This window comes from Cynara cardunculus, unplaced genomic scaffold (genome assembly GCF_001531365.2).
Source record: "Cynara cardunculus var. scolymus isolate 2C unplaced genomic scaffold, CcrdV1 Un_Scaffold_5882, whole genome shotgun sequence".
Lineage (NCBI taxonomy): Eukaryota > Viridiplantae > Streptophyta > Magnoliopsida > Asterales > Asteraceae > Cynara > Cynara cardunculus.
In genome coordinates this window covers 7,884-25,961 of record NW_020202644.1, presented here as the reverse complement: position 1 = coordinate 25,961, position 18,078 = coordinate 7,884, and the positions used below count along the sequence as shown (strand labels likewise).

General features: G+C 32.1%; 1 protein-coding gene across 1 annotated transcript; it reads left to right on the top strand.

Moving 5' to 3' along the window:
• The first annotated feature begins 7,802 nt into the window (after positions 1–7,802).
• On the top strand, positions 7,803–14,541 carry LOC112504522. The gene is made up of 8 exons (XM_025108461.1): positions 7,803–8,046; positions 9,756–9,999; positions 10,485–10,570; positions 10,742–10,844; positions 11,056–11,568; positions 11,701–12,038; positions 12,334–12,478; positions 14,418–14,541. The coding sequence occupies exons 2-8, from the start codon at positions 9,831–9,833 to the stop codon at positions 14,459–14,461; spliced, it is 1,398 nt and encodes a 465-aa protein (XP_024964229.1). The 5' UTR covers positions 7,803–8,046; positions 9,756–9,830; the 3' UTR covers positions 14,462–14,541.
• Positions 14,542–18,078: the final 3,537 nt, after the last annotated feature.

Below are 18,078 nucleotides of genomic sequence, written 5' to 3'. Positions count from 1 at the left end.
TCATACTTTTGTTAAACTTTTGATGACTAATGTAGACATACTGGTATTTTGAAACCGTATTTTRAGACAYGTTWTCTYCGTCTATGGTTATGTAATTATCTTTTGGTAAATTTTATTAGCCGCTTTGTTTTATATAGCACGTTGTTTGTTTTATTCCAATTGTGGCATCTCCCGTCTTTGACCACGCGGGACGGGGGTGTTATAGAGACAATGACCAAAAGTCTTACCCGGTAAGTGAGGGCGATGACTCTTACCATGGTAAGCATTTATCGGGTAAATTATTGCATACGATATCGTTTTGGTGGACTAAAATCTTACTCGGTAGGTAATTGATAGTATTAAATTTTACTGATAAACGCTTATTGGGTAAATATTTGGTAAACGGCCCCTTAATAAATATTACAATAGTTGAAATTTGATGTATAACTTATACTTTGGAATAGGAAAGGTAAAAAATTTACTTGTAGAAGTCTTATAACTATCTATACTGATCCAACAAAGAAAACCGTTCAACAAAATCGAAGATTAGTTGATGTGAGGTCAAGATCGACACCGAAGCGGATTGGTTTTCCATCTAGCCAAAAGAAAGAGAAATACAAGATAAATTCACATTGTAGTTTGAAAAATTAATACTACTAGCAAGCGAGATTTTGAAGTGCACACTTGTCCAGGAAGTTGGGCTCACAAACTCTTCCACCACTTATCATAGTATGGAAACATGCTTAGCATGTCAACCAAAGTAAGTTTTAAACAATATTTTATTAGTGTCCTACTTCCTTTACTGTTCCCTCAATATACAAAAGAATGGGATAGGATAACAAGTGTCTACATCAACTATAAAGGCTGAAATAAAGAGTATAAGCATGCATGGATCAACACATCAGATAAAAACAAGCGTTAAAGTTGGATAGTAGCATTTAATGCAATGGTAGGTATAAATAGACACTTTTGTCTTATATTGCTACTCACTCGTTTTGATAGAACTTATATGTGATAGTTTCTTAGTCCTTTAGATATGAAAGAATACCTTCTTTTCTCACTCTTTCAGTGTTAACAAATTTGTCACCATTCAGATATTTAGGATCACAGGTCTTACATTCCTAGCTACCACAACAAATCTGTAATTCTTTGTTTTAATACAAAAGATAGAATTAAAAATGAAAATATATTGTGTTTGTATTCAACGTCGTTCTACAAACATATCATGTGTAAGTCATCACTTTCCAGGACCAACAGTCTAATACTTCAAAATAATTTATAATAAAGGAAGATAATATATGTATGAGGTAACATTACAATATCTTATTTGAATATTTCAAAATCTTAATTTTGGTCTTGTTTTGGTCATCTATAGGTAATGAGATGATAAAATGGATAACAAATATGAATATATAAAAAAGATGAAGATGCCTTGCATTGCCTAAATATGTTTTTTTGGCGGTTCCTTCAATTTGCAAAATGAATTATTTATAAAAATGATGGAGATGTATTTGAGAAAAAAATGGTCCATTTGTTGAATATGTTTCTCGATTGGTATTTCTTTTGCAAAAAAAGTTTTATCTATATAAAAGTTAAGAAGAAAAATCTTTATTTTTATATATATAAAGGAAAACTTTGGGGTTTGAGGTGGCACCATGAGAATTGAGCATCTTCAAAAATGGTGAATTGTGGTTGAGTTTTGGTTGTCCCACATTGGTGAAAAGTTGAAAGATTTGAACAAAGTGAATTGTTAAGAAAGGTGGATTGGATGCCTATGTGTCAATTCATGGGGTTTGCGTCTCAGGGTTGTTTTATTTCGGATGTCCCTCTTTGAAATCTATAACCATAATTAGAATCGGAACCAACCAAATGGTAAAAAATATAGTGTAATATTAAAAGTGAAACCAAGGATGATGACTTGGTAACATGAGGTTTGAGTGTTCCTCAAATTCTTGAAATAAGGTGGACTTTCATCATCTCACGTTAGTGGAAAGATGATAATTTCGAAGAAGATGATGGATGTATAAAAGCGTGATGGATGCTTTGAAATCTATATCCATGGTTGAAATCAGAACCAACTAATTGGTAAAATTATAGTGCAAAACACACAATTAAAATATCATGCAAGACATAAAGTTAAAGACAAACTATCCATTTCACAAATTATCAATCATCATATTGGTTGAAAGATGAGAGTTTGGAAGAACATGAAGGTTATGTAACAGAGTGATGGGTGCTTTGAGATCTATAACCATGGTTGGAATCAAACCAACCAAATGGTAAAATTATAGTGCAAAACCTAGGGGTATGAGGTGCAACATGAGAATTGAGTATTCTCAAATGATGAATTATGATTGAGTTTTAGTTGTCCCACATTGGTAAAGAGTTGAAAGATTTGAACAAAATGATGTGTATAAGAAAGGTGGAATAGATGCCTCATTGTCTTATATTGGATGAGCCTCTTTGAAATCTATAACCATGGATGTAATCAAAACCAACCAAGTCTTTAAATCTTTATATATGTATAAAAGGAAAACCTTGGGTATAAAGGTGGCACCATGAGAATTAAGAATTCTCAAATGGTGAATTGTTTAATTTTTCCACATTGGTAAAAAGTTGAAAATTTTGAACAATGTGTCGTGTAGAAGAAAAGTAGATTGGATGTCTTCGTATCAATTCATGGGGTTGCCACATAGATTGTCTTATTCTAGATGAACCTCTTTGAAATCAATAACCATGGTTAGAATCAAAACCAACCAAATGGTAAAAATTATAGTGAAAAATTAAAAGTGAAACCAAGGATGATGACTTTACAACATGAAGTTTGACTGTTTCTCAAATTCTTGAAATAAGGTTGACTTTCATCATCTCATGTTGGTGAAAAGATGATAGTTTGGAAGAATATGATAGATCTATAAAAGCATGATGAATGCTTTGAAATCTATATCTATAGTTGAAATCAAAACCAACCAATTGGTAAAATTATAGTGCAAAATACACAATTGAAATAAGAACTAGGTTCCCATCCGAACCATACGTGGGACGAGTTTCTGCCTCATACAGCTCGAGCTGTGAAACCCGAGTCATGTAAAACATAAAAGTGGTCATGTAAAACATAAAAGTTAAAGACTATTTGTTTCATAATATATCAATCATCTTGAAATAAGGTTGAGTTCAATGAAAGAAATGATTTCAGATAATGAAAATGAAAACTTCAGTTGGATCTGAGTAAACAATGATGAAATAACATAATATAAAAGGGTAGCATGGGTGTAAGACTTGTGGTGAAATATAAACACAAATTTCAGCAGATAATTTTGTAGGAATGCTACAGCATGCAGTAGGCCATAACTAGTTCCATCATATATTTTGAAGATATTACTCTCGGACTTCCACCATTGCACTACATTATAGCTTTCAACTCATATCTCTATGAGGTATTTGGACCAGGGATAGTGACGAAATGGTGTCTTCAAAATATATGGATAAACAAATCCATTTGTTAAAAAAAATATCCACTCTTTCGAGTCGATTCTCATATCATTCAAGTTGGCATGTGTTCTAGATAGTTCATCTATGAATCTACCGCACTTTAACACTTTTAACAAGCGACTAACTTGTCAAGAATTAATTAGTTTGAAAGATATAAATGACAAGTCTCCTTGTCGACAAATTTCTCAAATCTACCTCTTATATCATTTAAGTTGACGTGCATTCAATGGTTCATCTCTAAGACCATGACACTTTAACACTCTCAAAAGTGATCAACTCATCAAGAAGTGTCATTGGTTTTTATAAAAACTTGAACGAAATGGTGGAATATTGTTATTGCGAAACAACGTCCACTTTCCTTCGGTTTAACATTTCATCCTTTGTCTTACATCCAAACTAATTGAATTAGCTACTCATTATGAAAAATAAATAACATTAAATATAAGGAACATAAAATAACGACATAAATATAAATGGCGAAAAGTGAATGACTGAATGTAAAGAGCGAAAATTAAATGACAATAAAAGTAAATAAAGTAAGAATAATGTTGTAGCAATATATATTAAAGAACATTTTTTAAGGAAATTCAAGAACTAACTTGAATATGCTAGGGAGATACATATCTGAATACCATTCTAGGGATCCCACAAAGAGCTCCAAGAGACCCTATTTATACAAAAACACCAAGAAAGAAGACAAAAATATAGAGAAAACCATGGTTCCAAAAGAGGAGACAAAAGGTGAAAAAGCAAAAGAGAGTATCACATCAAGTACAAAAAACAATTTCAAAAAGTCTTCTACTCAAATCTTCGGGTCCTTACCAAAATTTTAACAAAAGTTTGTCTTCTTCTTTAAGCAGCAACTGAAATTATAAAGTCTTTCCGAAAAGCCACTTCTAATAGGTCAATGCTGGTGGAATGCTGCAACACAGAATTTCAAGTTTAAGAATTTTCTACTTTAATGGTGCAAAGACAAGCTAATCACTTAATTTAGCTCCAACTATAAAAAAAAGAAAATAATGTAATAAAAAGAATTCAAAGTTGGGATAAAAGAAAATAAACCACCTAAAAGTAAAGAAATAAGTGTTTTATGCCTTGAATAATCAATGCATATCAAAGGTTGACTTTCATCATCTCACATTGGTGAAAAGATGATAGTTTGGAAGAAGATGATGGATGTATAAAAGCGTGATGAATGCTTTGAAATGTATATCTATGGTTGAAATCAAAACCAACCAATTGGTAAAATTATAATGCAAAATACACAATTGAAATAAGAACTAGGTTCCCATCCGAACCGTACATGAGACGAGTTTCTGCCTCATACAGCTCGGGCTGAAACCTAGGTCATGTAAAACATAAAAGTTAAAGACAAACTATTCATTTCGTAATATATCAATCATTTTGAAATAAGGTTGAGTTCATCATCCCACATTGGTTGAAAGATGATAGTTCGGAAGAAGATGAAGGCTATACAAAAGAGTGATTGGATGTTTGAAATCTATAATCATGGTTGGAATCAAAACCAACCAAATGGTAAAATTATTGTGCGAAACACATAGTGTAAATATATTGCAAAACACAAAGTTCAATAACAAGTTTAAACAAAAAAAATAAAAAACCACAACAATGGTTTTGCACCCGAATAACTGAGTAATCTTTATATCTTGAATTGTGGTGGAGTTTTATTTGTCTCACATTCATGGAAAAATGAAAGCTTGATGATGAATGGATGTATATGAAAAGAGATTGATATGCCTTTGTAGCAACTCATGTTATTTGCTCATCTTAACTGATCCTTCAAACTCATGAAATTGGTTTATTTTGACCAACGCTCTTAAAAATTTAATCCATAAAAAAATAAATTAAATCATATATATATATATATATATATATTCATTAATATCTCAATATCAAAATATTATCAATATAATAGAAGAACAACTAAGGATGATTATGTGATATTGTAAGATTTGAGTCTTTGAGAATTATTTTGTTTGTATTGGATTTGTTATCCACATTGGTGAGAATATGATAAAGTGAGATGAAGTGATTATATGGGTTTGGGTTTTTGGGCCACCCTTTAAACGGAATACATTAATTATTTTACTTCGTATTTCATTACAAGTAAATTAACGAATTAGTTTCATCTTAATTTTGTTACATGATTTTTTAAAGAAACAAAATTTATCAGTGTACAATGCATGCTGCCAAACACTAGTAAATCATTAAAAGAACAACCAAGGGTAATGATACGATTATATTATATTCAAGTAATTTTGCACTTCAATTTTGGTTTGGTTGGTTACCGCACATTGATGAGAAGATGACTGATTGAAAGAAGTTTGATATACAAAGGGAGGAATGTATTTGTGTCAACTTATATGGATGACTCATTTTTTGGCTAACTTTTGTTTGTAAAAAAATATTTATATGAAATACTACTTAAAAATAAATCATCAATCAATATATACACTAAAAAAAATCACAGAAGATATGGTAACTTCATATAAAATGTAATATTGATTATTATTAATTTAATATTTGATACATGAACGATAAGAACACTTAACTTGTTTTTTTTTTTAAATAAATTATTTCGTATAATACTAGTATTTCATAAAATCAATAACCGAAGTAAAACACTGTCTCTCTCTGAAAATCACACAAATTCATAAAATAATTTAAGAGAACCAAAATTACATAAATAAATCACACAAAGGAATTTATGTTATTTAAGATAAAATGAAAACAAATTTTTAGTTTTATTTTAATATTTAAAATGCGTCCTAAAATAAAACAAATTTTATAAAAATTATTTGATTTTTGTTTTCTAATTTGTAGATATCTTAGAGATAAAAACTCAAAATTTTCTTTTGTAATCGGATGAGTGGGACATTGAACCCAAACCTGACTTCAAGTCAACCAGCGGTCAGAATTGGGAGAGTGGACAGCACGCGCTTAAACGAGGAGGATGGATATGAACCGCCGTCATGTACACGTGTAAATTTTTTATCGGTTATTAGATTATATAATCTTATTATTTTAACAACCCCTAATACTTTCATTCATTGTCAAAAGAAACCCTTCAACTTTATTTAACAACTTTTTTATGCATGAAAATCATACACCACTATCATAAACTTAGATCAAACTGGGTTGATTTGTGCTTATCAAATACAAATATGAATTTGAAATATACAAGTCGGGTTCATGTTTTTAAAATTCTCGACTCGAATCCTTATCAAGTTCTCCAAGTCATATATGTATCTATCTATATATGTGTGTGTGTTTATGATCGAGTTTTATTGTAAAATTTTCAGATGAGGTCGAATCAAACTTGTTTTTATTAAATGTGATAGATATTTTCAAGCTTTCAAATCAAGTTTGAATTGACAAGACTGGTCACACTATCATATTGAGTTGAATCATAGGCTTAACAAAGTCGAGTCCATCCTTGTTATAAACTACATCATATTTATTAAAGCATGAAAAAAAAGAATCAAAGTGCGTCAATATAAGCTATCACTGTCACCGTGTTTGTAGTGTACTTACAAAATAATCATTAGTCTATATTCATTTGTTTATTTTTAGCACATGTTTTTTTGTATTGCATTTTAACATATACAACAACGAGTTTATAGTGAAACCGCATGTCTATGATTAAACAACATATCTTGTCTATAATTTTTCTTGTGTTCTGTGAAGTAGGGAAACTGAATAAATGGTTTATATTTAAACAAAAAATATTTCCATTTCTTAATATTCTGGTTTATAATTAAGTTGGTTGTTGTTAAAGATTTATACATGATTGGACTATGTTGAAGTTTTAATGTTGTTAAATTACAGGGTTTTCACTCGTGGTTCCCTAGCTGAAATGAAGTGAAAGTACGAGAAATGATTTTCAAGGGGTATTATAGTCACTACAATCTGATTTTAGGGGCATTATAGTTATTATTATCAATAAGTTGCAAGCGCTTGTAAATTATAATATTCACATATGAATGATATGTTTACTCGGACCTAAACTACAACTTATATGTGTTCCTAAATCAAATCAAGTTTAAAAACACCGTAATAACTGCCCTTTCGTTTGTTGAAATTCTGCATTTAGCCCATGTGAGATAGAACGACGTAGAACCCCAAACCCATCTCGTTGACATTAATGATGAACATAAGTAGCAAGTGAGACTTTAATGTTAAAGAACTTTTTCTTCATAGACCATTCTGTTAATATCAGATGATCAAGGTACTACATTTGAAATTTTTGTATATTATAGGGATTTGAGAATAAAGAGAGAAATACAGAGAGATTGCATAAAAGCGCGTTAATCACAGAGAGAGAGAGAGAGAGAGAGAGAGAGGACTTGGGTTTGGGGGTTTGAGATACTGCTAATCAAGAACATATAATCTTTACTGTAGATGAATGATCAGTTTGTGATTGTTTGATCTTTGATCACTACTACGGATCATTTGATTGATTGAATCATATATAGATAAATCTACGGATATATGTATGTTTTTGAACTTCATGGCTGATGATTCAACTGCATAACCAGCTTCGTCTTGATTAAGGTTTGTTGTAATTCCTGGGTTTATCTTGATTAATTAGTACTTCAGCTCTGAAATTTTCGTTTACGATGGTCGTCTTTTTAATCAGTCTCGTTTGTGTATGTTGACTTTGATCTTCATGAAGTTTAGTTGAAATTCTAGTTTGATTTTTGTTATTTGTGGTTGACTTCATTGAATTTACGTTTACGGGATCATGAAGGTGAGGTGCGAAACCCGCCCCACAGACGCTAATTTCTTGTAGGAGTTTTTATCTTGTTTGTTTCAAAACTGTGCCTTTCAAATTGATTGCTTGGGGGAATTTGTTTCTAGAGAAGTTCAGTTGAAACTCAATTAGGGTTTGTGATTGGTTTTGTGGAATTCATGTTCATAAGATCATGAGTGGTGGAGGATGATTCCACCCACACACACACACACACTCTGATCTGACAAGTGGTTTTATTTTCTGATATACGTATATGTGAAATTGTTGGATGGAGATAGATAGATGTGTGAAGTTTGTTTGATTCAAAAGTACTCTGTTTCTCTGGCTCTTTTGATGCATAACGATCGTAGTCATGTTTCAAAGAAGCACAATCAACTAGTTGGAAGATTGAATAGATTTCTTGTGTGTTCTCAGAAGAGAACTTCATTTTTTGTTAAAATTTTAAGATAAATTAGTACAGTAATGGGCACCCCTAATCATGTTAATTGAGGATCCTAAATCCGCTAGTCTTTGTTCTTGAGCATAATCAGGATATCTTAAGGATTATTCTAACTTATGTTTTTACCCGAACTAAGAAAAAAAATAAGTCGTTTTGTTGTATGGAAGAAGATTATCCATCGTATACAAGGCAAAAAGGGCGCTACTTTTGAAACCTTGTGGGTTTTTTAAATAGTGTTCTAGAAAGCCTTAACTGGAGCAAGGCAGTCAAGAGACCTTCTAGCATGATTCATATCACATGAAATATAATTATGATTTAAAAAAATTGTTTTGAATTGTATAAACATATGAGATTTATAGTTGTCATACCATATTGTTTTGATGTAATTACTTTCCTAAGTGGTCAATTTCATATTTATTTGGAAAGGATCTGAGTGGTTGCCTCACGTTTTAGTCCATGTCAATTATTTTTTGAAATGCTTAATCAAAGCGTGAGAGCTGCATAGCCTTAGCAGTCACTGAGGCTGCCCTAAGGGGGAACTTTTAGAACAGTGTTTTAACGTTCAAGATGACCTAAAGTTGTGTATGTAAGAACTTGCAGCTGCTTGTATGATTCTGTATACATGGTGAATGTGGTTGAAAAACATTTGTTATTTTGTATATGTTCGATTAATTAAACTTGCTATTGGAGATACCGTTGGAAATTGAAACATTTGTTATTTACAGTTTGAACCTTTTTGTGATTATGCAGCACTTGGCTAAAGTTGTGCATGTAAGAACTTTTGAACAGTGTTTTAACGTTCAAGATGACCTAAAGTTGTGCATGTAAGAACTTGCAGCTGCTTGTATGATTCTGTATACATGGTGAAAGTTGTTGAAAAACATTTGTTATTCTGTATATGTTCGATAATTAAACTTGCTATTGGAGATACTGTTGGAAATTGAAACATTTGTTATTTACGGTTTGAACCTTTTTGTGATTATGCAGCACTTGCCTGTCTATTGACAGGCAATATGCAGTTATTCCATATTATGTTAATATATTTAACTCTTTTCCTTTTGGCTATCACAGACGTTTGAAGGGATTTTATTTGCTCACTGATGTTTTTGAGTCAATATTGTTATACACATCAAAAGTACAGAACAAATGCCATCATTAAAGATGAAGATGAAGTCAACCGTGGGCTGTTTGAGAGAAAAGAATGGCCTCCATGTGTGTCAAAAATCAAGCAAGATTTCCAAGAACTCTTCCTCACAAGTCAGGAGCTTCCAACAAGAAGCAGAACTTGAGACTTGTATTTCTAACAAACAGGACGGTAATAACCTGAGTTAGCAGTTAAACTTGTTTCCCAACCGTTCTAAAGGTTACTCTTTTAGAGCTAACCTTGTTTCATTCTGTTAATTCTCATATGCACTATAAACAGAATGCATAGAAGGCCATAGTTGGTGGTTGTATTTCAGAAGCCATCCATGGTCTTGATTAATCATTGAAGTTTTCACATTTTTTTTTGTCATATGATCTTTGTTTATTTTCTTAAAGAAAACTAATCCTGGGTTTTATGCAATTTGTGGCTGCATTTTCTCCCATTTGTTGTTTCAGACCTCTAGTTCGTAAGAAATTGATTTTGAGGGATTTAGAACTATAATGGTAGCTTTTTTTAGGCTGATGTTTGTTGGTTTCTTTTGTTCTCTCATTTTTACAAGTAGCTGTATGTCTTAGGTTTTTATAAATTTGACTTGCAAACAGCATTCGATCTTTTTGATGATTTTGTTTTCTTTGATCTCATTCTATTTTGTGCAGATTCTTTCTGCTGTGAACCAACTGCTCAGGAAATTAGAGTCAATGAAACTAATTGTTGTGAATTGCCAGATGAAGAAAGTATTCAGGTTCAGAAATCTTTTCAAACTGTGTTGCTTAAGAGTATTTATACCCATAGATCCATGTCGCTATTTCTGTCCGTCTTCACTTATCAGGATTTCAAGTTCTCTTGCATCAGAATGATTTATATAAATATGAGTCTTATAGTTCTCCACACTTACATTTTCATTTGACTGCAGGATCATACACTAGTCAACGGCTCTTCAACCACAGAAACCATCTTTTCACCCATACTGGAGTCCATTGACAATGGCAATGAAGCAACTGTTTCTGGTGATAGAGGTAAAAGATAAAGTCGTCCACATGCCTTTTAGAAAATTGTTATCCACTTCTGATGTTTTTCTCAATGTAAAGATGAATGGCTTTATTTATATATTATCATCATTTAAAATTATGATGGTTTTTTATCTATTTTCCTTAAATGTTGAGGACCGCAAAGGCAATGCATCTACATCAGTTCTGACAGTCGCCTTTTTTTCTTGTGGTTATATAGGGAATGAAAAAGAGCTTGAAGTGCCATCACTGGGAGACAAAGATAGAAACTCATGTGAATATCAAAGTTGTAATGTATCAGATTTCTTCATTTCAGACATGATTGTTTCTAGCACACCCATTGAAAGAAGCTTGGCATACGCCAACATGGAGGCTACCTGCCTACCTGATTATGGATGTGATGAGTCAAGCAGATTTTTCGATGATGAATATACGATACTTCCTTTTCTTGAGGATAGTATTGACACTTGCAATGACTCTGATGACAGCAGAAACTGTTCAGAACCTGTCATGGTTTCAGACGAATCAAATTTATATCTGGCAATCCATCAGCTTAAATCCTGCAATCAGGAACCGGTTGTTAACACTTATCCTGACTGGGATCCAGTAGAGTGCTTCGATCCACAAATGTTCATTAGAAATCTGCCCGACCTTTCGGAAGTGGAACAAAATTTCCTTCCCACCGTATTGCCTTTGGAAAGAAAAACTGTCACCCTAGTACTTGATTTAGATGGTATGAAATTTTTTGGTTATGTTCAAGATTGCCTTATCATTTTACTTAAAAAAAGGTGTTAGCTTGTTAGGTTGTCTAAAGCTGCAATTCATTATTATGTATCATTAACTATAATTGTTCTTTACCATACAGAAACACTGGTCCACTCTTCATTGCAACACTGTGATGATGCAGACTTCACCTTTCCAGTATTTGTTGATTTCAAAGAGCATACTGTCTATGTAAAGCGGAGGCCCTATCTTCAGGAATTCTTGGAAAGGGTCTCAGAAATGTTTCAAATTGTCGTGTTCACGGCCAGTCAGAGCATATACGCGAAACAACTTCTGGACATTCTGGATCCAGATGGAAAAATCATCTCTCGTCGAGCTTATAGAGAATCATGTATTTTTGCAGATGGTTGTTATACCAAGGATCTAACTGTTTTAGGTGTTGATCTTGCTAAAGTTGCCATAGTTGATAATTGCCCACAGGTAGCTATCTGGTTAGCTTTTATAAGTTGATCTTTCATATATTTTCTTTCTTTGGCTTTCTTTTAGATTCGAACTGGTTCTTTTTTGCCATTCTTGCATCTTCTGTCGTGCTCATAAATTTATTCCCAGTTAATCTTTATTTTATATAAAAGCAGATCTGCACTTATTATCAACTTCATCTTATAGTCATATAGAAATATTTGCATTGGCACCTTCGGGGAAGAAAAGATCCTAAATGATAGTATATATCTGACTATAAGGTTGTCATATTCTCATTCATCTTTGGTGGTTTCAGGTTTTCCGATTGCAAGTGAATAATGGGATCCCGATAAAGAGTTGGTTCAATGATCCAGCAGATTGTGCATTAATTTCATTACTTCCCTTCCTAGAGACTCTGGCAGACGCTGAAGATGTCCGTCCAATAATTGCCAAGAGATTCGGTAACAAGGAATAAGTGCCCCTTGTTTCTCATTATTTCACATAACAGCTCCATTTCACAAATTTTAGATGCTTGCTCTCCTTTCTTGTGCTCCTAATATAATTATCTTTACAATAAAACTTTGTTGGCATTCACCCAGGTGCCTCATGTTTCTTTCTCTTTCTGACATCTCACTTGATGTTTTGTCTAATTTGTGTCAGATTGTAGTTGCAGAAAGTTTTTGTTTTGCAGTGTACAGTTATTGAATCTTAGAAAACTGCATACAAATTGTTCGATTGGTGAAATATAACTATCAAGTGTGATTTTATATTGATCTTTACCTGATGAAATCTTTCTTTGCATTTATATGTTGTTGGGCATCGTATCTTTGATTGATCTTTATCTGATGAAATCTTTCTTTGCATTTGCATGCATAAATGTTGTTGGGCATCTTATCCTTGATTGTTCCTTGAACTTAATTCTTGTGTAGCGTGGTAACAGAAATATCGAAACCCTAAGAGATGGAATTTTTTATATCTTAAGAGTCAAAAATTAGTGTTTGCCTTTCTGCTAGCAATAGATTCTTTGTGCTGAGGCTCTTGAAATGATATTCATGTAATAGCAGACATATAAGTTAAATTCTCAAAGACTAGCATAATAGGTTGCCAACTTATGATATAATTGGACATTTATGTCATCTTTGTGACCAGTAAATCTATTCTCTCTCCATATCATGGAAATTGGAACAGTTCCCTTTTTGGCAACTATTAGTCTTAATTTACCTATTTTTCTGATATCATTTATTGTGTCCAAAAGATTCTCTACTTTGAAGAGTATCTAATACATTTGGTGTGAAACACTTTACTTAAATATTGTGTCCAACCAAAGTTACAATTCTGTGGGACGTAGGGAGTCGGAGAACGGTCCTTTAATTATAACCTTCTGACAGGTTTGAGAATGTCACTGCTTAATCAAAGAATGTCACTTCCACACACAAGAATGCCTAGAAACCTGCCAGAAGGTCATTGATTTAAAAAAGCACTTGTTAGGAGGTCATTTAGCTAGTGAGAACTGACCTTACTGTGTCTGAAAACTTATTTGGACAGAAAATATTCTTTAGTTGAAAGATAGGGAAGAAGCCGAGTTAAAAATCTTGCCATGTTCTCTTGTATGTAACAAAGAACCAATAAGGAACAAACTATGGTTAGGTATTAATGCGGCCTTTTATTTTCTGTGCTAGATGATCATCCAGGGTGGGAACGTATCGGGTGATGGCCATCTAAATCTTAGGGTTTCTAGCTTTTAGATCTGTATCGAGGCAAAAGACATTGAAAAATGAGGACGCAAAAGCATGAATGAGTTGAATACCATTGCCTCTAACTGCTCAAATGAATCTGAAGTTATATGTGCTTTAACCAGTTCCTATTTCCATATATATATATATATATAATTTTGCATTACATAACTGTTGCTATCATGACAGCAAAAGGTAAGGTTGCTTGATATTTGAGTTATTATTAATTTAATTAAATGGTAGTTCGATCAGGGGATTTTTGCGTTACTACCTTTATGATGATGCATGCTTTTGGCGGTTTAGTGGCATTATAGTGTCAAGTAGTCTTCATAGAACACAGATTGCTAGGTGTAATAAGGAAGAATGAAGGAGCTAAGAAGAAATTAGCCTGTCCTACATTTTGAGGTCATCTCGAGGACACTGTGATTCTTACTGTGGGCAATATTTTGGGGTGATTACGGAGCTTAAAGACGACCTTCAAATTTTGAATAGAAGTACTTGAACTAGGTTATGATACGAGCGTAGGATTAGATTACCATTTTTTCTAGGCTAGAAGTGAAGTTCAAAGGTGACTTTTAGAGCAATTATAGGCATCAACACGATGCTTGTAATGACATCTCTTGCTTGCCAATACATTCTTTACGAATTTCGCATGCCTTATGTGCAGGTATGAAGATCTTTAATGGATTGATATGCCAAAAGCCATTCTAATAGGTATTGTTCTTTCATTAGTATGCAAATTCCGTTTTCTCAAAACCTTATTATAAGTCACCGGTTTTCACATAACTCTACTCCTTGAGGTAGAGGTGCAGTCTGCATGCATCCTACCTCTCTGACCTTTCACAGTGGGATTTACTAGGTTTGTTTGGTTTGATGCAAATTCTCTTTTCTCAAAATCTTTTTATAAGCTGGGTTTTCACGGAAATTCTTCTCGACTCCTTTGTGATAGAGATAAGGTCCTCATACATCCTACCTCCACTGACCTTTCATGTGTGAGATTTATTGGGTTCGTTTGGTTTGATTATTTGGTTTCAATAACATGCAAATTCTCTTTTCTCAATTTTTTATAAGTGGGGGTTTTCGCGGAAATAATTTCTCTACTCCTTGCGAATAGAGGTAAGGTCTGCATTTGCCCTACCTCCCCGACTTTTCACTTTGTGGGACTTACTGGGTTTGGTTGCTTTGGTTTCAATAGCATGCAAATTCTTTTTCTTCAAAATCTTTCTATAAGTTGAGAGTTTTCACGAAAACAACTCCTCTCTACTCCTCGGAGATGGAGGTAAGATCTAAACACATCCTACCCTTCTCAGACACCTTCATTGTGTGAGATTTATTGGGTTTGTTTGGTTTGGTTTAATAGTATGCAAATTCCCCTACCTGTAGCATATTATTGTTGTTCTTGACACAAGTTGTGGTAGATTTTTAGCTGACTTCTAACAGGTTGTGTTAATTTCTAACAATTTTGGGTTAATCTCCACCAATTTTGTTGACTTCAATTATCCCCTAAGTTGAGTTCGAAAGGTAAATTCGTGTCTAAAAAGTCTTAATTATTTATGTTGACTTTTAACAGGTAGATTTATAATTTTCAGATTTTAAAGCTCCTAACTCTCGCCACCCTCTTCCCTATTTTCTGTAATTGTATTTCATAACACATTGATTATGTAATACATATTAATTCCATTATTTGATTTAACAGTGTTATTATATCAGTTATTTTTGTCAATATGAAATGTGCTTTGCGTGATGCTATTCACTCCAAATGAGTAGTTCCTGAAAACGTATGTTTGATTGGTGTCGAGGTATTTGAGTCTTTTATGCTTTCAATAACTCTTGTTTTCCAAGACTTGTTGCGAACTGTTTCTATGTTTCTTTTCGAATTCATTTTTTTCCAATAATCATCACATGAATAGCATACGTTATTACAAACCCAGTTTGTATAAATTTCTTTTCATGTGAAAACAACCATCAAAAGGGTGATTTTTTAAATACTAAACATTTCGTAAGAAAATAAGTTTAAACATAACACTTTTTTTTCAAACCGCGAATCACTCTTTGAACTTTACAAGTTCACCATGGAACTTGATGTTTGATGCAAAAAAAAATGAGTTACGTGACCAAGAACTTCCGTAAGTCGTCAAGTTTGCACTCCAAGCCCTTTACACGAGGCGACAAAATGGTATATAATGAATTAGATCGAGTAATATTAGGTTGAAATGGGTCAAATCGAAATTGTTCAACTGCTTTTTGTCTTTGATTTTTTTTATCGATGATTAATATATCAAATATTTTTTTAGTTTGGTGGTTTAAGAGATTGTATGCATTTAAACATATATCTTGACATGTTAAACCCATCTTTTTAGCTAGTTTTTTTTTATTTCTTTTATCTGTTTGACTTGTTAACCATAAAATATGATATAAATGGACATAGTTTTAGTTAATATATCGAAATTACCACATGTATGCTTACTAATGTTCGATTCATCGCTTATAATTGTTATATAAGCTATGGAGAACAACCCACTATCGTGGTTCCTTAACAAAACAAAACAACCCAAATCGACTTACTTAGGATATTCAGTTACTACTTGAGTTTACAAGACCTAATCATATTAGGAGTTTGGCATTTTATATTATGTATTTTAATTGAAGGAAAATTGTATCAAAATGGAACCAACTTTCACCTCAATCTTATTTTGGGGAACCAACTTTTAAAATCGTCATTTAGGGGTCTCTATCAAACTTTTCTTTTATTTAAGGGTCTGGTTGACCTGTTGAACAAGTAACATGTAATTTAAGGGTCTCTATCAAACTTTTGGTTTGATTTCCAAATTTGATTTAAATTTTAATATTGATACGGATTGGTTGGATATAAAAATCTTGAATGTGAGATTTAATATATTTTTTATTGCATCAATTAAATTTTTTTCTATTAAATTGATTTTTTATTGCATTAGTAAAAAACAATTTTTATTGTGGTGATTTGGATTTTTTTTAAAATTTTCAATTTGATATATGAATTAAAAAAAACGAGATTTGAAATGAAAAATAGATTTTATTGCATTAATTTTTGGAAAAAAAATGAATTTTAGTTATTTTTCTATAATTATTTTGCAATTTTAAATATGACGTGAAATGTTAATTTTAAAATAAAAATTTAATATGACGTGAAATATCTTAGTTGGCAAAAAATCTGAATGATATCAGCATTAACAGGTCAACAGGTCAACCAGACCCTTAAATAAATAAAAAGTTTGATAGAGACCTCTAAATGACGATTTTGAAACTTGATTCCTCAAAATAGGAATCAGGTGAAAGTTGGTTTTCATTTTGATGCAATTTTCCCTTTAATTAATTATGAACAATTTTAGTTTATTTTCGACTAGTTTATATTATGTATGTAGAACATATTTGAACTTTTTATTGAATGTACATATCTTTTTTCGATCATTTGTATTATCTATTTGAGATGTATTAAACTTCTTATTGTATGGTCATGTCATAATCGATTTTATTTTGAGCTTACGGTGATATAATTGTTGGTATTATGGTGTGCTACCGTATTGCAAAATTTGGGGTTTTAAGAATAAGCCGTTCGTTTTGCTGTTTTGGCTCTCTAAACCGCACCGCACTGCAAACACCTTCACAATACTGTTGGTCTAAAAAGAAATTCAACTTCTGCATGTTTATACGATACAAAATGTCAGTAGACATAACTATATACAAATGCATACAAGTTAAAACAAATTAAAAACTCTACGAAGGTAGAAGACATGAAGTTGTAAACTGAACTGATGAGATGTGAAGATAGATATGTAAATACTGTTTACACTGAGAAAACGATAGTTGAAGTTTAAAAATAGCCATAACTCTAAGGGTGCGTTTGGTTTGGATTTTATTGGTTATCGATTAATAAAAATTAATATGCGTATTTATAAAGTTTTTATGCATATTTTTAGTAAAAGCATAAAATATAAGTATAAATATAAAAAAAAAACCGTTCCGGAGTGCAATTTTGAACCATGGTTTTGTAATTAAAACCCGCAAATCGAACCCTATGATACAATTGGTAAAATTATAAATCATAAAAATGACACTGTAAACTTCTAAACCGTTTAATGAACCCTATATTAATCAATATTATTAATTAGAAGAAACATGCAACAAAAAACCTATATTTTGGTTTTTAAAACCACATCTAACATTCAAATATCAAAAATATATATATATATATATATATATATAGGGGCTGGTTCAAATACTAACCCAATATTTTGTGCAAACTATGCTAACTCATCTTAATCGTTCATTTTCTCATCTAACGGTTATTA